General features: G+C 47.0%; 1 protein-coding gene across 3 annotated transcripts in view; it reads left to right on the forward strand.

Annotated features, from left to right (window-relative positions):
* Window positions 1-26,202, forward strand: part of Dgkg (diacylglycerol kinase gamma) — a 179,116-nt gene that overhangs the window by 100,411 nt on the left and 52,503 nt on the right. For all 3 annotated transcript variants that reach the window (XM_010624203.3, XM_033762586.1, XM_033762585.1), the window contains one exon: window positions 21,515-21,605. In XM_010624203.3, coding sequence (XP_010622505.1) covers window positions 21,515-21,605 — 91 coding nt within the window. The remainder of the gene's footprint in view (window positions 1-21,514; window positions 21,606-26,202) is intronic.

The raw sequence follows: 26,202 nt of genomic DNA on the forward strand, positions 1-26,202 counted from the left end.
GAGCTCCAGCCCCAGAGTTTCTGCACTGGCTCTCTCTTCCAGATTTTATTTAGTAAATATCTAGTGTATACCAGGCACTCTGGCAGGTACTTTTTAAATGATCCCACCCAATGTTCATGGCACTATGCAAGGACAAGTGCTACACTTTGCATTTTAGAGATGAAGAAACTGAAGCTAAGGAGGGTGGTGCCGTGATGGACTCTGTGGGCTCCCTCGGTGGTAACATGCTTGCTCAGTTTAGAAGAAGGGGATCATAAACACGCCACCCACTCATTTCTTGTACTGGATGGGTTCTTTTCCCTGTTTCAGTCTCTGCAGCCAGAGCAGGACTGGCTATCGATTTGTGTGGCCCAGAGCAAAATTTAAGTGTGTGGTCCCTTATGCAAAAACTACGAAGAATTACAAAATGGTGACAGAACATTAAATTAAAGCCCAGAACCTTCCTAGGTCTGGGGCCCTGCATGACTGCACAGGTCTCATACCCGTGAGCTGGCCCTGGCAAGGGAGAGGAACAAATAAAAGAAAGCACCTTTGCCAGGGCTTGTAAAGTAGAAAGATTGCAACAGAGGCAAAGGGATAGAGGAAGGGGAGAAGGAGAGGGACTGCCAGTCCGTAAGGGTGCTCAGCACTAACACAGGAGCTCAAGGGGCTCTGAAAATGTCCAGCTACCCAAGGGCAGGTCCTCTGTGACATTTCCAGATCATGTCTCTGCGAAGGGTTTTGTATCCGTGCACTTTGTTCCTAAAACCTCCCTAAGTCCAACGCCACTCTCCGGATCCAGAAAGAGAGCTAACGATGGAGGTTTTGTTCTGTTGGTCAGAAACTCAGAGCACTTGAGGAATGTGTTATTCCAAACCGGTTGAGTGTCATCCACTTGAACATGTCCCTCAGCAGTTGAGACTGAAGCAAAGTTATTTCCTGTCATGCTCTTCAAAGGGTCCGCAGCAGTGCTCCGTGCCTACCAGGAGGTGACCACCCCTTCTCAAAGCATGTGGGTAATTGACAGGCTCAGGAGTGTTAGCTTTCTTGGAGCCAGGCCCACAGAGTAACTCATGAGGGGCTCCTCAGAAGCCCTGATACAGCCTGAGCCCATCAGAGGTTGAAAATACACCTCCGGAGTAACAAAGCCCTTGGATATCTATGGAGGGAAACAGCAGCGTACAGCCCAAGCTGGCATCAGAATTTGGCTCTGCCACTCTAGCTGTGTGACCTTGGGCAAGTTCATCTTTTTAATCCTTTGCTTCCTCCCTTGAAAATCTGGGTGCTATAAATGTTGGTCGATTAAGTTCATGGCTCATAGTAGGTTCACGATAAATATTAGTTTATGTATATGATTGCCTTCGATTGCTGAAACATCCATGATAAAAGGAGTCTTTGATGGTGTGGCAGGGGGAATTCAGTTCCCACAGGATCTTTGCTCTATGAGGGCCCTTAAACTGAAAAGTCGAAAGACAACTAATCACTGGAGGAGGACCCTGACAGTGATACACTGAGTTGGACCAGATCCCTCTCTCAGTAGATAGGAAGACGGGACCAGTTGGCTGGGACTGGGTTGGATGGGATTCTCCTGGGCCAGCACTGAAGAACTGTCTCCGTGAGGAGATTTGGGGCTTGAATAGCCCAGACTGAATCCAGAATCTAAAGCCAGGATCAAGGTAGTGGGTCACTGACCCCAGCTGCAATGTCTCAGGAGGAACCCAGTGACAGCACGAAGGGGACAGCACAGGATAGGTGCCATGCACCCCTGGGGTACTTACTGCTGACTAGCTGGAGCCATAGGGTGCAGATCTGTTGGGTAGGCAGAGATGCGGCTGTCCATATGTGGATGCTCATCCTCCCTTACCTTACCCACCCCTCTCCTTCCCCGCCCTCAGCCACAGCTGAACCCAAAGCATTTAGCAAGAGGCACAGAAACTAGCAAAGCTCCAGGCACGCAGTTCTGAAGTGGAAAGGGCTCTCCCTCTCTCTTAATGCTTACTGTGCTCTGTATTACCTTATATATGCACAAGATAATCTTTTCTCTAAAAAATCAAGCCATGCTAAGTCATTATTTCCAGGGGCTCTGTGAAGGTGCGCATCGTTGCAGCCCAGATATTCAACTATCCCAACACACAAAGGCTCAACAGCAGCAACCGTGGCAGGATCAACAGTCCTCCCCATTCATTTTGTGCCCTAGATCAAGCTCTGGCTCTCCTTCAGCACCCCAAAACAGACTATGCACCCAGAGAGCCAGTCTGCCTCTGTCTGTTCCCCACAACATATCAAACTGTCTTTTTCAAATATGTGGGAGTCAAAGAGGCCCTGAGGAAGTTGGGTGTATTGTTTTCTACTATTTTTCCCACTCCTGTAGGCATTTGTAAAGGAAATGCCAGGCTTAGGGTTTGTGTTCAAGGGCTGTACTTTCAACTCTTCAAGTCACTTCTGACAGAGCAACATGCTTAATTCCTTGACTGTTTAGACACTATCCTACAAAAATGCTTTACCCCAGGCCACCCTCCCCAGGGTTCCTTGGGAGAGAGGCAGAGAGTAAAACGAATGAAATATGTGTTCGTGTTTTTTCTCACGCGGTGGCCCTCATCATTACGCAACTGCAGAAGTCCAGGGTTTTTTGGCTGGATTATTTGTTTACAGTCGGCTTTTGATGATTGCAGAAATGAGGGAGCAGCCACATGGATCATCTAAAGCTGGGGATGATCAAAGATTTTAGGAGGCTGCTGTGAATATTTCTGCGCAGTTCTGTCTGCCCTAACAGTCACAATTTCATAAGACAGTGAAATCATACTGACTCTTAGCATTAACAGCATTTCCCTCCCGGCTCTCCAGTCTGTGTGGGAATGGACAGTAAAAACCTCTCAGAATGCTGCGCTGGAGCAGACTGTGGGACATCAAGGCTCCCGACAAAGTTTGCCATTTGACCAGAGCAGTTCCTTATTGCAGCTCAACAGGCCTTTTCCTCCAGGCCCTTCTTGGCTAGAATAAAAAGGTATTATTTGTGTCAACAAAGTATAGAATCGACTTGTGATAATATCAGATGGAACTTGAAAGCAAGCTGTGTTTTCCAGACAGACGGCCAAATAATCCAGAAGTTATCGGTGCTTATTGATTGATTGGTTTCTGAAAGTACTACCATCAAAGAACTCACCACGCACTATGTAACCACAATCAGAAGGTTCAGGTTGCCATGATAACCTCATGGGAGAAAATCAAAGTACACAGATCCAAAGTAAGGTGAGAACTGGCTGGTCCTTAGTGGATGTTGACAGTCTAGAGGGTTTCCAAGGTCAAGACGGCACAGGAACCTGAAACTGTGATTTACCCAAAAGGCTGAATTTGAGGTTATTTTACCTCAAGAAGGAAAGACTTGGGGAAAAGTGATTATTAGCCATAAATATCGAAAAGGATTTTCACACAGACAGAAAAGGGGTGGGTATTGTGCGTAGTAAATCAATGAGGAAAGTAACTGGAAAAAAACTGTTTGAGCGCCGAATAAAGATATTGCTCGTACCATTACAGCCACCCTCAAATGTAGGGCACCATTAGGAGGCTGGCTGTATTCTCACATTTTATGTGCAGATAGGTGCCCAACAATCATTTCTGGGTTCCAGTGGAGCACAGACCCAAGAGTACACATTTCATTATCAGATAGCCTGGAGTTGTTACCACTCCGTGTGATTGCGACCTAGTTACTCTTCCTAGATTTCAATCCACTCACCTGTACAATTGGAATGTGTCGCCCTACATGCTTGCTGGCTTCTGTCACAAATCACCACACATTCTGTACTTTAAAACAATGCTGAGCAGGGCATGATTTCATTGCATGATTTTCCTTCCTTTAGATCACCCTTCCTACACTGATTCAAAACATTATTAACACAATAGCACTTACAGATTTTGAAGGAATATGGTAGAAAGCCACGGATTAGAGTGCATTTATCTTCAGCGTGCCTTACTCGTCTTTTCCAGTTAAAACCTCCCAATGATCTTGTCCAGTCAATAGGAGAGTTTTAGAGCTCATAACTGAATCCCTTTGCAGTGGAAAAAAACTATGTGGTGTCTTATGCTGCTCTACTTTGTAAAGGATAGAAAAGAAAGACCTTAGTTTTGCTATGTTTTTCCAGGTTCTGTTCATAATTTTAGGGTCCTCAGTAAAACCAGTTTCTGTTGTGACTATGACTGACAGCAAGAGGCACCAGCTCAATTTTGCAGTGGTACAGTTTTGAAGCACAAGTGACTATAAGGGTGTTTATTACCAGGCTTAGAAAGATAGTCTTCCCAATGTCCTGCCCAACCCGATTCTGCATTAGTATCCGTCATTTATGGAGAACGAACTTTTCTTTTTAATTGGCACAGCTTTCCAAGTATAAGATAAATATCATCAATCCATTTCTCAGATGAGCACACTGAGTCTCAGAGATTACACAACCAGCTCAGGCCCACCCTGAGCTTCTGTGCTAATTTAGATCTGTCTAACTCCACGGTCTGCACGAACATGGGCATGCTTCCCTGCATGGCCAGTTTGGTGTTCCATGACCAAAGAAACAGCTAAGAAAGAGAATAGAGAAGAGCCAGAGATAGTTGAAAGGATCCATATGAAAACCATAAGTAAACAAAAATCTCAGGTAAAGGATTCATCCAGGAAATAGTGACCACACCTCCTTACTCCTCCACTCGGCTAAAAAAAGAATAGGTGTGGGAGGGTGTGCTTTGGAAATGAGGAACTGCCATTTGGAAAGGGAAGAGGAATCTTCTGGCCTAGGAACATATTAAAGGCTGAAATGAGTTATGGAGCAAAATTGTGGAATTTCCTGCCAAGGTTCCCCAAAACAGAAAGTTTCATTCGTCTGGAATGACAAGTATGTTATCTCTCTCTGAGCCCAGGCCTGTGTACACTGCACCACCGGGCCCACACTGGATGGGAAAACTTTGCCCCTCATTCTTCAGATGGGCTGCTCCCTGCGAACATCCCTGCCTGCCACTTTCCTCAGCTCCCAACTGCCTTTAGGATGGATGTCCCAGTCCTGGGATGTCCACAGCCACCCCGGCCCATCCTAACGCCCTTCCCTTCAGACCCTCCCCTCCAGGTTCCACATTCTAGCGTGACATCTCTGTCTGTGGAAAACCATCACCCATTACTTGTTTACAAAGTATTCCAAGACTCCGTCCCTGCCCAGCCCAGCCCTGGACTCCACGTTTGACTTTTTCTTAGAATCCGTGGCAAGGACGTTGACATATTTTCTCCCACTTTGATTTGCCTCCTACAGTTCATTATTTGTCTGTTAACCTGCTTTCTCTCAAGTTCCTCATAAGCTTTCACTCAGAGGAGGGTCTGACGCTGTTTAGGACCCACTGACCCAAGACTAGAAGGGTGGTGTAGAGCATGTTCCTTCATTCAGCCAAAATGCATTGAGTATCTTTTTTGTGTTTGCTTGGGCACTGCAGATTGCATCCTGGGCCCTTGCACTGAACTATATCCCCAATCCTTTTTTAATTCTTTATTTTGAGACAAGGTCTCACTAAGTTAAGTTCCTCCTCAGGCTAGGTTCAAACTTGGAATCCTCTTGCCTCAGCCTCCCAAGAGTTCTTGGATTGTAGGTGTGTGCCACCACGCCAGCCTTACTGGGCACCGCTTTGGTGTCAGCGTCCTGTAGAGCTGAATGAAAGGATGGATCCCCATAGCCCCTTCTTTCCAGGAGTGCATGGGTCTAGCTGAGGAAACAAGCACATGCACAGGTTGTACTCATGAGTCTCTCACTGTCTTAGGGCTGCTGTGACAAATCACAAGGAGATGACTTCAAACAACAGCAATGTCATCTCTAATGGGTAGGAAGCCAGAAGTCTGATATCAAGATGTTGTCAAGGTTAGCTCTCCCACCCTAATGAGAATACATTCCCTGCCTCTCTCCTCGCTTCTGGTGGTTGCCAACAATCCTTGGCTTTACTTGGCACAAGCAGTACAAAGCTGGGTCACGGCAATCTCTGCCTCCATCCTCACCTAGGATTCTCTCTGCACATCTGTGTGTCTCTTCATCTAAATTTCCCTCTTCATAGAAAGGCACCAGTCACTGGACGAGACTCCCTCTAATCCAGTATAACCTCATCTCGCCTTGATTGCATCACAAAGATCTTACTTCCAAATAGAGTCTCATTCGCAGACACCGGAGAGTTAGGGCTTCACCATATTTTTCCCACATGGGACACAATTCAGTCCCCAACCCCAGCCCTGCCCCAAGCCCTCACAATTAAAGGAAACATAATCTAATACAGTGAGCTTTGTTTGAACAAGAGGACGTGAGCAATGAGGTTGTTATAGAAGCACCTAACTGCAAAAGTGAGATTAGATTCCAAAAAGAAGATGGCTTTTGAGAGAGAGCTTGAATAAGCAATGGAACTCCACCAAGGAGCGAAGGCGCCAGGAGCAAACTAGGAGAGGTCAGCAGCCTGGGCAAAGGGCACAGTGTGAGGGGAAGTGGGCGTGAGAGGAAAAGCGGGAGACCCCACAGGGGTGGAAAGGTGGGTGGGAGGCAGCTGGGGTAAGATCCTGGTGGTCTGCCCAGGGTCTTCGCTTTCTGTTAAACGTGGGCGAGTGGACTGTGCAGGACTCAGACCCTGAATATCTTCTGAGGCTCAACGGAGGAACGACTTACTCTCCAAGTTGACAGAGCAGAAATTTCAGGGCTCCTAGAAACACTGCGACTTGTAAACACTGAGCCTTGGGGAAGTCTCACCACAGGGCAGAGACTCCGCGAGAGGAAGGAGTGGGGAACTGCAGGGGGAAACGGAAGAAGGGAGTCAGGAGAAAGCACAGGAAACCAGTTGTGCTGACCTGAGTGGGTTCGTGGAGTGCAGGACTGGGGAAACCACGGGGCTTTCTAACACACTGAACTTTAACTCATGCTCCTCTGTTGTAGAAGTAGAAATCCATACTAAGGAGAGAAAAAAAACAACCCTGCATATCATTCTCTTCCTCATTACTACAATTCCAGATTCTGTCATATGGAAATCAATTTAGGTGGCTTTAAACCATAATTTAAAGTCTTTTTGTTTGTTTGCTTTTCTTGCTTGCGTGCCTGTTTTCAGCTGTGAAGAAAAGAGAATGTCAGAGTTCATTAACCTTCCATTGTATTTTACTAATTAGAGCTTTGGAGAAAGATTAACGTTTTTGGATGAGGGTATTTTTGTTATATAACAGAGACCATCCTTAATTTAGAGCTAATGTGATTAGCATATTCCTATGTTCCTTAAAATGTTCATAATGACACACATTTTATTAAGAAGAAATTGGAGAACAAGGTGAAAGGGTACTAATAGATGTTCTCAAGAGAGTCAAGTGGTAACATTTGATTCCTCGTTTAAATCAACATTTCTTAATGCACTTATTTTTTGACCAAAGGAAATGTTGAAGGTGTCCTTTCATTAGTCAGAAAACTTAGTAACTCTCTTTAGGGAAATAAATAAATAATCTCTTGAGACCCCTGGGTAAATTGCTTTTCAAGTCGGTTATAGCAGGCCGTGTAGCCCATATGTGAAACATGGACATGAATCGCTGTTTCATCCAAAGTTTCAGCCCCCAGGCAGCTTCTCATTTACTTTAGGAAGTTATTTGCTGCTCTGATTCTTGATGTTCTGGTGTGTAAAATGCAAATTACAACCGTCCTACAGGGCGCTTATGAAGAGGAGAGTAGACAAATTAATGGATTTAAAATTTTTCAGGGATTAGTATGATGCTACTAATGACTGTAGGAATTTGTAGGAACACACAGCAGTTTATGAATGAGGAAATCATAGACTCTCTAATCTAGGCGCATGGTGTTATAGTCCTTATCTGTAGCAATACTTTACAAAATCTTAGCTTTAGCCAGGACTTCAGATCTCAGCCCCCTTCCCAGCATGGGCGTCCTGTCCATAAACAACCCTCTCTAGAGGGTCATCAGATCTCTGCTTTGAAGATTGGAGGAGTGTTTAAATTTTGGTGTGGGGGTGACGGGAGCCTTATCACTTCCCATTTTACTAAGAAAGCATTTTCATTCTCTAACGCTCTTATTCAATGCTCTTATTTCAATCTTCTAACGCTCTTCAGTGAAAGAAAAGCTCTTCTTTTCCAAGAAGGTACTTCATACCCTCCAATTACGAAAGTGTCAGGGACTATGCAATCACTAAATATTCATGTTTATTGAGTCTACACTTAGCCTGAAATTCTTCACTGTCTAGTAACAAGACGTCTTCTGTTCTGTTCAGTGGAGAGTCCCTTTAATCTTGGAAGTGGGCCTTTCTGGAGAGCATTCCAGGGTGCCAATCAAGCCAAGTACGCTACCTTGCCTTTGAACTCAATGAGCTGAAAGTGTCTTAGTAATCGCCTGCTTGGGTTGCCATAGGGGAAGGGCTGGTGGCAAGGTCTGAGGTCAGGTAAAATCCTTCACTGTGAGTCTTAGTGAGGTTTCGGGGCTGTCAACACCGTGTGCCAGGGGATCACCTTCTCACTTTCCTCAGCTCTATTACCTCATCCCTGGACTTGGGCACAGGCAGAGACAGAGAAACCCTACGCATAGGGAGGCTTTCTGCAGATGTACACAGGACTGAAGATAAACGGGATGCCCTCTACATAATGAGCCAGTACCCTGGTTGGTGATGTTATGTATAATTTTCCCTCCATCTAACTGGCAGTAAGGGGTGGTGACATATTCAACGTTAAGTCACTGGATTATAAAAGAATAAGAGATTTGAAGGGCAAGGTAACCTGGCAACTAGACAATTTGTTCCTTATTAATCAAAACTTGATAATGTAAGGTTTAAATTCCTAATGTCTTCACTTATATAAAGTGGGGATTTTTAAGGGAAAGATAAAGTGGGCTTGGGCTACTTTTTTACTTAGGTAAAAGACAAGTTCATTACTCAGTGTTATATCTACCACGTTGCACCCTAATTTATAAACACATAACAACAGAAAAATTTTCCCCAGAAAAGGTGAGTAAGGATATTTTCTTTCCCAGCACATGATACTTGCAAACACTGACAGCCTCAGCTCTCCCCCTGCCCCAGCCCATCAGCCCTTGAAATCAGGCACAGGTCAGGACTCCGGACTTGAGATAGGAAGGATCAAAATGGAAAGGAAGTGGCTTGGGGATTTAGCTCAGTGGTGCCGCCGCCTGCTTGGCAAGTGAAAGTAAACCGAGTTCAATCCTCCAGTACCCCCCAAAATGGAAAGGAAGTGGGAGAGAGTGTTTTGAAGTAACTTCCAGAGAAAGATCCGACAAACGCTCGTCTGAGTGGTCACTGAGTCCCGATACCTACAGAGGCCAGACAGTGAGTGTCAGTGAGAGAGGTGGGTTAGTGTGAGCCTTGGGAATGGTGGGAACTATTTAAAACCGGAGCGCGTGAAAGCAGCCAGTAAAGAAAGCAGGAAGCACCTGATTAGTATCATGTTGGAAAGCAACCTAGTATTAATATATCCGATTTCTCGAGGGAAGCTGGGTTCCATGTCTGGATGTCTGGATGTATAATTTTCCAATTTTAAAAACCACTGTGCAAGCCAAAGAAACACCTTCTGGGGCCCACAAGAACCTTGGACTTCCAAGTCAATACATTGGTGCCCAGGAATCATAAATGTAAGGATGTGATAGGGGCTGAATATTTGTTTGGCTTGCTTGCCTTTGGTCAAAATTAATTGATGTTATAAATGTAAATTGGTGCCCTACAAAAGGAGAGAATGAATAGGCTTCAGGAAAATATAAGAGGTCAGTGTGGTTGCACTGATAAACAGTTCCTAGATTATCAAAGAGATATGACCCAAAAAGAAAAAGGATTCAGGAGGTCAAAGAGAACATAAAACAAAGTCAGAGTCTGATGAAGAAATGGCTGTAACATGGAAATGAGAAGGAAACGCCCAATTCTTGTTTTTGGAAAAAGTAAAGCAGGAAGCTCTGCTGGGTGCAGTTAGATTTGGACTTCATGGAGAGGGAGAACAGCTAACGAACTCACCCTGAGGGTTCATGCTGCACCTGGATGTCGTCACCCAGGTTGTCTTCCGCATAGCAGGTGTTCCAGCGTAGGTCACCGTGCCTTCCGCAGGATGCCAAAAGGAAACAGACAGGAAGGAAGACCCAGCCAGAGGCAGGGGAGTGGGCCGTCCTTAAGTACACTTAGAAATGTCTAGGTTAAACATACCTCTTTTCTTCACAATATGGTAGAGCCTTCGAGAGATTCTCTAAGGCACTGTTACCATGCCAAGGCAGAATGAAGTGTCTTAGAAGAGGGCCTAGGAGGAACGCTGAGCTGCTGTGACTAGACTGAGGATGACTGTTCTCCTAGACCAGGAATTTTGGTGCTGGAATGAGAGATCCCTGGCAAGGAACGAGGAGCTTGTCACATCATATTTTTGGCCAGAGACTTGAAGACCAGACAGGAGAGCTTTAAAATGAGATTTAAAGGGGATAAAATATAGAATGTTCAAATGAAACTCTACAGTCGCAGCCCTGAGAGGGGCAGCAGGTGTGAGCTAGAAATAAGAGGCATGGCAGAGGTGGTGCCAGGCCGTTCTCCCGAGGAACTGGCAGGAGGAACTGGCAGGAGGAACATCAGGGCTGCACCTACAGCTGGGACACATTCTCTAATTGCGCCTGAGAGGGGCAAATCGAATGAGGTCATGTTGATGAGGGGAGACAGCACGACCTTAGAGACAGCACCAAAAGTCAGGTAGGGTAGAGCTGGACACCCCAGAACAGCGCTAGGGACTGACAAGGCATGACAAGTTCACATAAATCACAGGCACCGAAATGGGTGTTAGAAACACACACGCAAGTATAAGAAGTCACAAACATCAGAGTGGAAGCAAGCAGAGAGCATATGGCTGAGATTTTCAGGACAAAATAGAAAAGATTTTGCTGGCAGTGTATTCTACAGGCTTCGATGGCAGAGTGAGGCTTTAGCTGCTGCTTTCCTATTTAAGGTTTTTAAATTGGCACAGGAGGTAGATGGAATAGGGAAGGGAGAAGGGTATGTATCCAGGCGTCTGCCCCACTTAATGAATTTGTGACTTGTCTTGCTAAGGGTTTCATGTCTCAAGAAGAGTGGGGCAAAGAAGAAACTAGTTTCTCTGGGCTTACACTGACCAGGAGGCATCAACATGGTTGATGGTATAGAAGTTTCCCAGGAAATTTAGGAAGAGGTAGCCTGCACACCCAAAATTTTATGGTAGCAAAAAAAGAAAGAAATATGTTGTGTATCCACGTGCGTGTCCTCTACTACCCTTCCTGCCTCTACTACTGTCACTTCCCCTCTGGCATCTGTAGATATGTCTTAGTAAGAATTCCAGCCCAGACTCCTACCACCGGTTACTATAGGGTAGAAGAGTCCCCATGTGTCTTTCCCCAGAAGTTAAGGAAAGCAAAGATCCCCTATCCAAATTCACCAGGAAAAATGTGCTACTTGTATCTCAAGCTAGAATTCAGAATCCATGAGGCCACGGAGGCAATTTTATTCCCGCCAAAGGAGGTAGTATTATGCCAACTCAAACATGAAGAAACTAAGTGACAGACACTAAAGAATCTGCCCAAGGCCATACATCAAGTGCAGGACTGAACTGTACCTTGAACCCAGGCCTTTGTAGGTTGCAACCAGAGTCCACTCAGCTCCACCAACATGCCTCCAAAATTAGACCCTGTGCTTCGGGTACCTAGTGGGCCCCTTGGTCTGTGTGGGTTAGTGTGGAAACCCAACCTCAGCATAATATTGTTTCTATGGAGAAATGTGCTCAGAGTGACAAACAAGCAGCTTACCCAGGGAACTTTTGTAACCTAACCTGTCACGGGCCAGACACTGCCTCACGTTCGGAAAGGTTGGCTGTGGGAGGGAGCAGGAGGGGAGAGCAGACACACTCAGCCATCGTCCCCTGACCCTGTGGGACTATTCCTAATTTTGCATCTGCCAAAAAAACAGTCTCAGACACACCCTCAGAGCAGACCCAGGCGCACCTCCTCCCCGCAGCAGGTAGCTGTAAGGATCAACAGCGGATATTTGGTGTGGAAAATAACTCATGCGGCACAGGCGGCACAGTAAACGTGATAAGTGGGAACTGAGATTCCCAACAGCTGCGGGGAGGGTGAGCTGGAGAAGGAGGGGCAGGTGGGCAGAGTGTGGCTGACAATCACGGTGGGGCGAAGCATGGATCTGCTTCTGGGCTCTGCCTCTGCTCCGCCTGGCAGTGCCATTTCTCATCCTCCATTGGTCAGGACCCAGGAAGCGGCCTTGCTCAGCAGAAGGCTCAATTCCAGCAAAGCAGCCGCCTTCTCAGGCCCTCAGGGCTTATGTCCTAATAAGCTGTCCTCACCGCCATGTGTCTTAACTGTCCCCACTGACCTTCAGACCAAGCTTTATGGGCTGATGAATGTGCGGGTGCGTGCTGGTAAAGCCCAGCTAAGTCATCACAGCAGAACCTTTAGAACACACATTCCCATCCTGCCTCTCCTCCTCTCCCTCCGGGCAGGGATTTCTTTTTGTCCCAGTATTTGACTTTGCTCACTGATAAATAATGTAGCCAAGTCAGCCTGCAGGGGATTTTCTTTGTACGAATAACGGAATAACTCTTCAAAAGGAGAAAAGATGGCCAGGAAGCAGCCAAGCTCTATGAGATTTTTTTCTTTTTTTTTTTCTCCCCCCACCCCACCATGGGGGAAGGGAGCTTTTTTTTTTTTTCCTAACAAGGACAGATACTGGCTTAAAAATACCCTAGAGACTCAGGCTCTTAGGAAAACCCAGACAAGATGGTACCCGCCTTGCCTGGCTCCTCATGGCTCTCTGAAGGGTCTTCCCCACAGTGGTGACATTCACATCATTGTGGCTATTCTCTGGAGGACTTCAAAGAGACCCAGTGTCCTCAGAGAGCAGGATCTGTGAACGTATTGGGTGGCCATGGACCAGGAGTCTCAGAGGAGCCTTGTTGCAGCCTGTGGCTGGGCCCATAGCTCCATGTGCTGCACCAAGAGGATCCTGTTTCAGACTTTGGCAGGTTTCCTCGTGTTCAGAGTCCTTCCTGAAAAGGAGATACTGTCAGGTGGCCAACAGAATTCAGGAGAACCTAGCCAAGGAGAATGTGTCCATAGTCCACAGAAGCAAGCTGTCTGGTATAGAAGAGAGGGCATTGTTTTGAAGCAGATTCTTCAGAGCCCAGACTCACCCTTGAGGGCAGAGACAATGCTCTAGACATCTTCTAGAGGCTCTGGGTTTGGACCCTTGTTACTGTGGTTCAGGAGTGGAGACCATAGACCAACAGGGAGGCCTGGACCACTAATTCTCTGAGGAGTGTCACAGAGTCCCAAGCAACCAGAGCTGACCAGCCTTCAGCTGGGATCCCATGCCCATGTGCATGATTTGGGTAACATATTCATGCAAACCCAGTCCACGGCATGACTGAGAATGGCCCGCAGCTTTGCGTCACTAGCTCTTGGAACTTTAGTTGACTGTTTCTGTTCCCTCAGATGCCCCTGGGGAGTAGCACTGGGAGCCAGCGGGAGCTGAGTGGTAGGGGATGTGGACTGGAAGGCAGGAGCTGGCGTTTGTGCTCCAGCTCTGTACCTCCCAGCTGCACCACCAAGGCTTGGTCTCAGTTCCCTACTATGTACCACTAGAAGGATGCCGTGCTTAGAACACCACCGTCCAGATTCGGTATGGAGAATTCTGCATGCACCTTTTTACTATTGAATAATGCACCGCTTCTGTTCATTCCCCACCATGGAGGCTGCATTAAACAAAATTTTTGTCACTCAGAGAGCTGTTCTAATTCATTTTCCCATTTTTATTATATAATACCCATTTGCCACTCAACTTGTATCTCTGGCTACCAAGCATTAACCAATATGATTAATTTAATTCTATTTCATGGTTTGTTTTTTTTTTAAAGATTTAACCCATTCGTTAGGCTAGATGGCCTTTGTTATGATTAAATGTACAAGTGCTATCCTCCATTAGGAAATATTGACAGCAACTTATGGATTTCACTTATGCTTTGGAAGACTCCTTGGAAATTGTGATCCCCTGGCTGAGAATCCTTGAACCCCAAGACCACTTAAGTGTGAACAATCTGTCAACTGATTTCACAGGTAATTTTTCACACATAAAAATGACTTAAGGAGTGTCTTCATGGCTTAGTGAAAGGATTCAGTGCTTGTACAATAAGATCCTGAGCAAGTTTCTCACTCCATTATCACCTTTTTCCTCCTGTAGATCCCTTCTTAAGTTCTCCCCTCTTTTTCTGCTCCTTGTGTTTCTGTCCACTCCCTCCTGGCCTCTGGTTTCCAGTCCTCTCGTCATTCATCAGCCTGGATTTTTCTGAGTGCCATGAAAGCCAGTCTTGTCCCGAGGATGGAACAAAGCCAGGGAATACCTTGCTCCTTGAAGCTGAAATACACTGAGCCAACACAAATCTGTTGGCAGGAGCAGCAGGCACAAGAGTCCCATTCAGAGTTCAAAAACAGCTATTTCAAAAGCCTCCTTCCTAATTACTGGGTGTTCACTTTCTCTTGAACCAAAGGGGCCGTGCTACCTCTTGGGAGAGATTATTCCATCCACAGCTCCGTGCCTCAGGGACACCGAGTGTCCAGTCTGATGAACAGCAAGGACAGGGGACAGCTTGCAGGGTGGATTAGAAGTAGTGACGAGCCTTCTGATGGGCCAGGGCAGCTGAGTTCAGTGACACAGATGGTGCCTGCGGCACAGGCCCCTTCCAGGATTTGACATCCTGGCCTTAAAACTTAGCCCACCACCTGTCTTGGCTTTTTTTGTTGTTGTTGTTAACTCCAGATGTAAACTTTGATGAACATAATTACTAAGATTTCAAAAGCATTTGGAATTCAAATAATGCAGAATGTTAATAGGGATTCTCAATATTATTACTACCATCCATTATTCAATTATAATTCAACCATAATTGTGAATTCCGTGTTTCTACTATTCCTGTTTGAATTGCTAAATTACTATTCACTTAATAACCTGATCCTACTCTGTTATCTTCAGTAGTCATGGCAATACCATCACCATTAACCCAGCAAATCCAAAGGACATCATAAGAGTTCATTTGTTTTGTTTTTCTGTTGAAATGAGCCTTATGAAAATGTATAATTAATGTACAGAAATGGCCTGATGGCTAGGTATAGTCCTCCCAGATGGCAGTTTTGGGCCTAAACAGTGTCATCTTAAAAAGTCGAATTAGTTGCCAACACTAATATTCGCGAGATTTTACATAAAAATCCATCCTTCTGGATTCTCTTTCAAAAAATGTCAGCTCTGGGGATGCTTGCGCCTGAGCTTCCACACGGCAGGAGCTGTGGGGTACTCAGGGTTTCCCACCTGCCCTGTTTGGTGTTGGCTCAGGCTGCTCAGACAACGTGGAGAAGCCTTAGGAGTCAGCTGGTCGGAGCTGTTGCCTGTAAGTCGAGGAGCCTGAGGCCCAGGGTTTCCAAGGGACTCTGGTAGTAGCACGGCTGGGCTGGCGTGTGTGGGCACGGCTGGCCCAGAAGCGCCGGCGGCATGTCATTCTGCCCCTGCTTACAGCACAGGATGCCAGCCTGGGCCCAGCACTCACCGCCCGCCCGGCCCGAGGCTGACCGACCCAGGAGGCCCAGCTAACGGCCTGAGTGAGCCGCTCCAAGAACCTGATTATCAAAGCTCAAACCACAAAGAGGAATACCTTCCCTCCAAGGGCTTCCATTTCTAGCAATAACTACAGCATTCTCTGTGGAGACTTCTAAGCCCCAAGAAAAGTTTTCATGTTTTGATTTGTGATAACTTCCAAAGTCCATTACCCTTGAAACTTCCTTGATTCTCAGAAAAGGCCACCAGGAGCTCAGGGTGGTGGCGGGACCTGAATACATCGCCTGTACTGCTACAAATGCCCAGCAACTAGCTTGATTTTCCTTTCGGGCATCCTTGAAAACAGGCTATTCATAGCTGCCATGGTGATTGATTCCAGCCCTAAATTGCTGACAAACATAAAAGAACATTTTTAATTAGTCTCATTTTTTTGCCTTCATCTGTCAAATGAAAAGATTTGAGAAACTAGTGTGCAATTGATGTTATTTTCTTATAAACCAGGGGACATTAAGGCAACCAAGATCAGAGTCAATCTCCAATGTCACTGCTGTTGTTTGTCACTCATCTACATGGCCGAGGGGCCCTTGGGAGCCCAGGAGAGGGTCTTCTGCCCTGACAATGGGTTCACCGGAGCCTAGCAGTCTGTGGGCCTGGAAATCAGCTTCAGGACAACCGGTGAAGGGTTAGTCATCTCGAGCTGAAAGGTGGTTATGAGAGGGAAAGAAACGGGGCCAAGGAAAACTCAGGAGGGATGCAGAGGACACGATCCAGCAGTCATTAAAACATTGTTGGCTTTATTTTATTCAAAAAACACTGGCCTCCTGGGACAGACCCCCACACCGCTCCTGCTCTTTCTCCTGCAGCCACTGAGGAATGAAGCTCTCAGTGCTGGCGCCTCATAGCAACAAGGAAGGACAGGCACTGAGCACTTACTAGGGATTAAACACCTGCTGGGTGCTTCACATTTGCCTCATACGTTTCACAACTCTGGGTAAAGAATAACGTTCCTACTCTGTAGAAGAAGAAATGCAGATGCAAAGAACTAAAATAACTTCCCCATCCCAGCACTGTGGGAGGCTGAGGCAGGAGGATCACAAGTTCAAGCCCAGTCTGTTCAACTGCTGTCTCAAATTTTTAAAAAATAAAACAGAAAAGGATCAGGGAGGTAGCCCAGCCACAAAAATTCTGGGTTCAATTCCCAGTATTGACAAAAAAAAAAAAAAAAAACCTTGCCAGTCAGTAAGCAGCAAATCCAGGCCTGAACTCTGTCCTCTCTTAGCTTCTAAATGCTGTGTTCTTAGACAACAAAGACGATGAAACAGACTGAAGGCCAGTGCTGCAGCAGAGTCCTCCAAACAGGGTTCAAGTAAAGGTGGCCAGGGAGACAGCTTTAAAAGAAAAGGAACATTGGCATTCAGGCTCTGTGGTTGGCAGGGAGAGAGGGGGCTGTGTCTCCAGTCTCCAACTGTAGGGCATCACGTATCTTGGGCTTCCACTGAAGGCTTTAGAAAGCCTTCAGGTGCCACTGCTGTGCCTATAGCAGTAAAGAAAAAAGAGAGGAAGAGATGGGAGAGAAGCCACTCCAATCTGTGAACTTCCTGTGAATTTCCTCGTTTGTAGCAATAGTGTCTCCCTCCCAGATGCTATTCTTCTGAAAATGAAAAGCAGTAGTAATGGAAAATGTTAGTGAAAATACTTAGCGAAAAAATAACACATAGTCCCCTGGGGGTGAGAGATCCATTGTCAGCATCTTGGTGAAGTTCTGTGAAGGCAGAGGGCCTCCCATCCTAGCAGCTCTAATCTCTGGGCTTCTCACCACACCTGCCCCAATAAATGCCCACAGCACACAGCTGTCAATAAACGTTCAGTGGATAGCTGAGTGGGTGGAAGGAAGGAGGGAGGGAGGGAAGGAAAGAAAGAAGGAAGGAAGGGCAGATGGGCCAAACCAAAACTGCCTCCTTTAGTTACCAAAAAGACCTGGAGACTGGATCTCCCACGCCTCTGTCAGGAAACGGTGCCCGCCATCTACCAGGCTGAGACTTGCACTACTCTTTCTAACTCCTCCCAAGCAATCCACCCTATCAATTCCACCTGCCAAATTTTAGCTTTTGAATCCTCCCCCAGTACTCCCATCGCTCCCTAGTTTTTCTCCTGGATTCCTTCACCATGTCCAAACTGTTCTCCGGGCCTCCGGTCGGTAATACCCCTTCCAATCCACTGTCCACATCTGGGACAGAATAATCTTAAAAAGCACAAATCTGATCAGCTCACCACTGCCACCACCATCACCCTCCTTCCCACTTAAGCATGGTTGGTGCCTCCCTCTAGATTTGAAGATGAACCCCGAACACCTAAGCCTAGCATCCCCGGCCTTCACAATCTTGCTTGAATCTGCCTCTCCAGCCACACTTTGTCGCCTGGAGCAACGCGGCGCTCTCTGTCCCTGGCCCATAGCTCTGCATTGTGGTTTAGATGTGTTTTGTCATCCAGCTGAGGCACAGCTCCAGTGTAATGATGCTGAGAGGTGGTAGGGCCTTAGAGCTTTTGGATCATAAGGGAATCCATGCCCACGAAAGGATGAATTTAGCTTGCCAAAGTGGGTTAGCTACTGTGAGAGCAGGTTGTGATCAGGCAAATTCAGGGCTGGAGATTTCACTCAGTGGTTCAAGCGCAAGGTCTCAAGTTCAATCCCCAGTACCAAAAAAAGAAAAGTTAAATAAGTCAAATTCATCATCCTCTAATTGCTCTCCCTTTCTCTCAAACACATGACCCTCACACGCCTACTCCTCCTTTTGCTTCTCTGCTGTAATAAGGTGCGGTACGAGGCCCTTGCCGAAAATGGCCAGCAGCCTGCTGTTTGGCCTTCAGAACTGTGAGCTAAATAAATCTCTTTTCCTTACAAACTACCCAGCCTTGGATATTTTATTATAGCAACCGAAAACAGACTAAGACACCTGGGCTTCTTCCTCTTCCTGGAATCCTCTTCCTCTGCTTTCTATGCCTCTCTTCCACATCCATCTGATCTCAACCCTGGCATCCCCTCCCCTGGTGCTGGCTCTGACTGCACCCCCCCCACTAAGAATGTGCTCTCTCTTCCGGTGGACCCGGTGCTTAGTGCTCACCTCCCACAAGGTGATGAGCGTCTCTGTCCTTTCCGGGGGGCCTGGCTCACTGAAAGCTGTGTTTTGACCTTTGTTGAACTTATCACATGCCCTCTGGTCCTTGGAAGAGTAAATGTTTGTTGCCTTAATAAATATTTTGTCTCGCTTTCAGACACACATTTTCTTAGAAGCATATTCGCAATCACAGCACGTCTCTGGCCAATTGCATGACCAGTCAGATTTACTAAGATTAGGGTGTCGTGCATGTCTCTGGAAAAAAATCAATTAAGTTAGACATGTGAAGAACACAGCTTTTAGCCCAAAGTCAGGATGCATGAGCTTACAAACATGATTATATATTTTCTTGCCCAGAAAAATATGAATATATAACGTGTGTATATAAATCTGTCATTTTTGCCTTACTGTGTTATCCAAATATGCCAACTCCAAACACTGAAATAATAACAGTAATTAGTGAGTATTTAACATTCTTTGAGCATCAAGAATTATGTGATTATGCATTTCATTTTCTCAACTATCCTTTGGAGCAGACCTTTTTAGGATCTCCGTTTTACACATAAGGAGATTGAGACTTAAAAGAGATCAAACTTGCCAAATATTACAGCCACAGTGGAGGAAGACTACACTTGTTCTGCCATAGGTCCGAGGATACTGACCTCATGACCTCTTAACCTTTTTAGATTACCGGAAGAATCGTATGTGGGCAAAAATAGCTGTGGCTCCTGGAAGTTTTTATTAAAGCTCTAAATCTCTTGGCAGTAACTCTCCAAAGTCAGGGTTCAGACTAGCAGTGGTACTTGAAAACAAAATCACGATGCAAGTCTCCTGGCTACAGAGATGCACATGCTGCCAGAGAGGAACGCTTGACCTTGATGTTTACAGAGACCTGTGTTTTTCCTGTCACTTAGTGTCATGCCATCACTGCTGGGCGCTGATGCTCCTTCTGTCCCCCAAGGAACTGTCTCCTTCGGGTTTAACTAGTTCTCTGCCCATGAATTTCACTGCACCAGAATCCATAGTCCTGTCCACTGACCATAAGCGTCATGAACACCTGAACATTCACATACTCCTGGGATCCATGAGCCCAGAAAGCAGCATTTTAATCACATTCCCAAGGCAATTCTAATGAATACTAACATTCAGAACTATACACAGAGCCTCCAGATCCTGCTAACCAGCCACATCAGCAGCTTGTTAAAAAATGAAGCACTCGGGGGATCCCACCCTGACTTACTGATCAGAGTTGCATTTTTCACGAGAGAACCAATAACCTAAACATTTCCCAATTTTTTAACCTCAAGATAAGGACATAAAATGAAAAACTTTATTCAGTGTACTGGGCGTACAAAGGAGAATGTCAGCTGTGGCACTGGAAGGCGACCTGCCCAAACCCTACTCCCACCCTGAAGGCTCAGGAGAACAATGTCAGGCACACTTGCACTGTGGCACACCCATAGAGTGTACTTGAAGTACCCCCAGTTCTGTCTTCAGGAGGCATAATCCTTCCACTTACTCTGCTTTCCCTCATCATTTGTTATTTATTGTCAGATATACTCAGAGTGAGAAAGGCTGCTTCCCAACCGACTAATCTTAGAATTTTTTATACGGTGAAAAAACACTGTCTCACCTTCAAGTTCTAGGTAAACCGTTGGAGAAATGCAGAGAAAATGTCAGTCATCCTGATGAGTCATCTGCTGTGGCCTAAGAAAATCAGGAAAATCCTCCCCCCCATGCTGAAGAATGTTCCTTTCCCCCTTGGTCCACAAATCTGAGGACAGAGGATTAGCAATAATCAAAGTGGCTTCCTCTCTCCTGAGTGCCAAGAAAAATGTGATTTCATTCAATCCTCCCTTGGCGAAATCTGTCAGCCTGTGAACTGGACAGGTGTCCCTTTTCTCAGCCAGCCCCTGATAATGGGGTGACAGTTGCGGGAAGGGGGGAACGGAATACCTTCAGAAACACTTCCTGGTGAGACCATCTGATGAGAACCACCAAGTGTCAGGCACACCATCTGACTTCGCAAAGCCCCTCACTACATTGGAACCTCATTGGTTGAGGTTTTTTTTTCCTCTCTCCTAAAAAAAGATGAAAAAAATTTAAGCTCGAAATGGCAAGCTCCTCTTTTGAATCAAGTATGACACGGTCTACTACTAAATGAAGGACTGTCGTGACCTAAGCAAACGGTTGGGGGGAGAAGGTTGGTGACCATTGCTACCAAATAATTCATCTTTACTTCCTCTGTTTCCAACTTGCCTGCAGATTGTATTCGTTCTCTTACTGCCCTTCCCCTGGGTAGAGCGTAGATGCACAGCATGTCTTTTGGGGTGACGTGAGGCTGACCCTCTTCTATCCTAGTACTGTGCATCCCTGAAGCTCAGAAGACTCTCTTTGTACTCCAGCCACACTCTTTAGTGAGGGCTCTGCCTACGCCCCTCTGCCTTAGTGGTAGAATGACAGTGACAGAGAGTGCAGTCATTCGGTGCCTCTGGTTGCATTTCCACGGAACTCTTTCCTTGATGCAGCTCTCCGGAAGCAAAGCAGGCCCTTTTCCCGCCCCGACCAGGCAGTTTAAAAAGCAGTTACCGGTTCATCCAGAGTTGTCATCGTGTCTAAAACAATGAACAGATTTCCTCTAAGTTCCTAGCAACAAGTATTGGTATCAGTTTCTGTTTCTTGATCATCTGATTAACAAGTGCTGAAAATGTAAGATTAGGGAATGCTGTGGGTTGGACCTCCCTGTGCCAAATGAAAGCTATTTTACATGACCATTGCAGGCACACAATACTGAGCCATTTCTCTGTTTCGTGGTCCAGGATGAAGAACAAGCTCTGGTACTTTGAATTTGGCACCTCAGAGACCTTTGCAGCCACCTGCAAGAAACTCCACGACCACATAGAGTTGGAGGTAAGCTCCCATGTGGGGAGAAGACTTCAGCCTTGGTTTTGCTCCTGGATTATCGCACACATGACATAGCCTCTTGGATCCTTAAAGGTGACCCAGAGTGCAGTATTTGTAGCATCTCCTTCCGGTCTCCAGACACTCCTGAACATCACTCACAGGGTTCCTCGTCCCCTGGCTTGCCCACTTCAAGGAGATGATTCACAGGTGCCCAGGGTCAGCTTCATGGGTGTGCCACTGTGCAGTCACAAGTCCCTGTCTATGCTCAGGAGTTCCTGTGTCGCCATCTTGAAATTCTTAATGATTTTTTTTTTAACAGCCTTGCGTTTTCATTTTCAACTAGGCCCTACAAATTATGCAGCCGATCCTGTCGGTGCAGTTGTGTTTTCCCAACCGCTCTGACACTTGTAGCAGCCTGCCCCAGACAGTTTGGCTGTGGGCACCCCTTTGCTGGTTGATATGTTGCATCTCCACTCCTACAGGCTGCTGTCCCAAAATCTTCTCATCGGCTGCCCTGGGCATGCCTCTCAGACTCTGGCCACTGGACAGCCCAGTCTCCTATGCACTCAGGCTCTATCTCCCCTCTGAGGATCCTAAGGTCTATTGCTTCTCAGCTCCCAACCCCACTTCCCTTGGGTTTCAGGCCTCTAGTCTGGTTTCCAGACTAGAGCCAAACAGGTAGGAGAAGCAGCTAGAGCATTCCACCAGGATGGGCTCCTCCTGGCCCCTAGCTTGGTCTTGAAGCCTCCCTGAGCAGACCAGTGGGGCTGGGTACCCCTTTGAGAGGCTCAGGGGGGCCTCCAGTAGTTCAGGGAAGCCCGCCCCTCCCTTTCGGAAGGGAGGCTGTGGGCACACTCCACTCGCAGGGAGTTTTCGCAAACAACACATAAAACCAGGGGTTCTGGGCTCTATTTGACTCATCTGCCCGCCTTTCCCTTTTGGTTGCTGGGTTACTGACGCCAGGGCAGGAAGCATAGCTCCTCGGCTAAGCCTCTGTCCTTTGGGCCTGCTCGGCCAGAGGGCACGGGCCGGGAGTCGGGCTTGTGTCCCCAAGTGATAGCCGGCTGAGGCCACCTACACCTTGGAGATGCTGAGGAGCCAGCCCACCTCTGTGCACTTGTGGAACGCACTGCTGAGCTGCCGCTGAAGGAGGAGTGCCTTGGCCGGGACTGAGTGTGGCTGACAGATCGGGTGCGTTCTTCCTGTTGGCATAATTGTCTGGTGGGGTGTCTTTAAATATACCACAAATGAGGGACAGCCCTGGCTAACCACGGCCAGCTGCAGCACACAGCGACTGCTTGTTCTCCCTGCAGCTGGCCTTGACACTGTGCCCAGAATACAGCAGCTCAGCTCCCCTGACTCTGTGGCCCGCCCTCCTGGCTCCATGCTGGCCCCTCCAGGTCCAAGAAACAGCGGCACTTCCTCAACACAGAGGGGGCTGGTGGCCTAGTGGCAAAAGACACTGGTGGCCTCTGGAGGGGCGAGGTCATTAATGCTGTGGGTTGTTGGGCATTTCAGAAGCACTTCCTGTTTTCTGTATCTCGCCATAATGAGTCTTTTTAGTATTTATTCATGAGGGTAAGCTGGGAGAGGGGGTCATATGACAGAGGCTTCTGACAGCCCGCAGGATTGGGGCAGGCATCTTCTGCATCCAGAGAATAGAGGGTGAACCATGCTGTGATCCAGAGGTGGCTGGAGAGATCCAGGGGAAAAGCCATGGGGTGGCAGGCACGAGGAGACTGCAGAGCACAGCAGGTAGACTGGACAGCATGGGACGCAGAGCAGGGAAGAGAAGCTACCAAGCGACCTCTGGGTGCGGCTGCTGCACTCGCGGCCCTGACCTGAGCAGCTCGAGGTCACCCCGTCCAGGTATTTCCTGCTGTTTACAAAGCCTTGCTGCTGCCTTTATCCCAAGTCCTCCAGTGACCCTGTGGACTAAGAAGGCCAGGGATTATTACCCCCACTCCGTGGAAAAGCAAGCTGAGGAACAGAGGGCTACACAGTAAACAGGGAGAGAAAAGTAGAAATGGGACGGAAAATGTCACTTGCTGAAACTACCTATCACAACAGCTCTCGTTTGCTGTGACGACCCAGAGGGGACAAGTATTACCATTTCTTAAATGAGGCTCAGTGACATTCAGTAACTTGACCAAAGCTTCATTGCTGGCAAGTGGGAAGAAAGGATTCTGAGTCTCCCAAAGGGAATTGAGCTTGGAGCCCAGTAAGCAGAGATTTACCTAACAAGTGAGGAAAGCTGGTAAATCCTGCAGCCTTCTTCGTGGTATGTGGGACCATCTGATTCCCCCAGCTCGGGCAGCTGTGCAGCTCTGCTCAGAAAAGATCAGCGAAGATTCCAAATCCTAGAGTTCATCCGAGGGAAGCGTGAAGAGTTGGAGTAGACAGGAGCACAGAGGCAGAGAGGAGACCTGCCCTAAAGTGTACAGAAGACTTTTCCATGTAGGATCCCATTTCATTTTGACCCATACAAGATCACAGGACATTCCTGTCATTGCTTTATGAGTGAACAAACAGGCAGAGATCAGTGACTCTGAACTCAGGGAAAAGAAACTAAAATCTGCTTTAAAAAGAAAATTCTGTCCATCTGTCTATCTACCTACCAATTTTTCGTCACTGTAGCAAAACAACACAAAGCTCAAGTGAGATTTTTTTTCAGGGAAGGTCTCCATTAAAGTCCATTCATGGGGCTCCAGGTGCTTTCTCAGACAAATGGCTAGTTGGGAAGGAATGGGAGACTCTGTCCAATCTCTGAAATAAACCTCAGAGCCCAGCCGACAAGAGTGCTCTGCAGAACACCCAGAGGCCAGTCAGTTGACAGGGAAGAAAGGGACTCCAAACATACTGCTCACCTGCAGACCTGCAGACCCGGCTGGCCAACTGAAGGGGCCCCTACTGAGATTCACAGGCCTTGTTCTGCCTGCATTTAGTCAAGTAACTTGGAGAACTGCACATCAGAGCCTCGGGGTTCACATTTCTAAAATGGAGGTGAAGGGGGCCAGCCCATCTCTGAGGCCATTATTTGGATGAAAGTTTTCCCAGCTTTGGGGGTTGGATTTTTTGTTTGTTTGTTTTGGCTTGGTTTGTTTGATTTGACCAACTATTCTGCTAAATGTCTCCCAGAATTTGCAAACCATCCCTCAGTGGCAGGTGCCCTAATGACCATTCCAGAGCAGGGGAACAGAGACTAAGGGAAGGTGAGAAGCACACAGAAAATCCAAAGCCTGAGTAGTCCAGTCAGCCTTCCATTTCTCAAGAATTTGAGACTTTGAGGGCAGGAGAGGCACTGGAGAAGCTCATTCTGGAGCAGAGAGTCTCAGCCTGGCATGGGGCACAGTCAGTCTGCTACTTATTCTCAGTAGCACTTATTTGCTCATTTTGACCTCTCAGATAACGTTAAAAGCAGGCTTAGGAGTTTTGCGCTTCTCATGACGAGAGCAGAACAGATGCAGTGCAAACGCTCACCGCAGATTCTTCCTCTGGGGAGCGCTCAGGAGGGCCTGTGGCCGTGAGGGCTGCACCAGGAACCAGGGTGTTCATCGCTTTGTGACTGGCTGTAACTGGGAAGTGGTGTGTCAGGTATGCAGGCACACACCTGTAATCCCAGCTACCCAGGAGGCAGAGGCAGGAGGATTGTCAATTCAAGGCCAACCTGGGTGACTTAGCAAGACCCTGTCTTAAAATTTAAAAAATAGAATAGAAGGGGCTGGGGACATCACTCAGAGGTGGAGTTCTTGCCTAGCATGAACAGAGCCCAGGGTTCAATCCTTACCAACTGTCTGTCATCAGGTCTAAGATGAGATGCTAGGGTACTCCTTGATGTCTATTTGCTTCCAAAGGGGCCTTTTATATTTCTTCTAACCTGGCTTCGCCTGAATAAACAGGTGGGGTAGGGGACAGAGTCACCCCCAAGCCCACAATAGCCTTCCAAAGGTTTCTGGCCTGAGCACAGCAAAGTGGAGCATGCCAGGCAGGCTTCAACTGGAGCACTCAGTTTCCCTTCTGTGGAAATAATTCATTTTACTGGCTTCCATAAGAACTTCCCAAATTCCTTGACATTAATCCTTAAAACAGCTAGCCAGCTCCACCACTATGAACCTTGGCACGGGGGGGAGAAAAAGTAAGTCTGAATCTAGAAGGTACTCGAGGAAAAAAAATTATCCAAGTAGGTGTGGTGGTGCACACCTGTAATCCCAGCACCCGAGAGGCTAACTTGAGAAGATCAGGAGTTCGAGGCCAGCCTGGGCTACATAGCAAGACCTTGTCTCAAACGAAATCCAGTATACTTTGAAGGTCCCTGAACAGGAGTTACTGCACCTGAGCCTCAGGTGAGCACGGAGGTGCCATGCGGCACGTTTGTAATACAACAAAGTGGAACCAAGCCAGATGGCCGTCACTCTCACCCCTTAAAAAGTCAGTGTGTGCATGTACTAAATGCCACTGGACTGCACGCTAACATGGTTCATTTCATGTTATGTGAATTTTACCTCCACAGGAAATTTTTAAATTAAAAAAAAATGTGGAGAGTGTCCTGAGCACCGTGCTAGCAATAGTTAATCCGTATCATGGTTTGGGTCTCACCGATGAG

Source organism: Fukomys damarensis, unplaced genomic scaffold (assembly GCF_012274545.1).
Source record: "Fukomys damarensis isolate Sample0158 unplaced genomic scaffold, DMR_v1.0_HiC HiC_scaffold_12, whole genome shotgun sequence".
Taxonomy (NCBI): domain Eukaryota; kingdom Metazoa; phylum Chordata; class Mammalia; order Rodentia; family Bathyergidae; genus Fukomys; species Fukomys damarensis.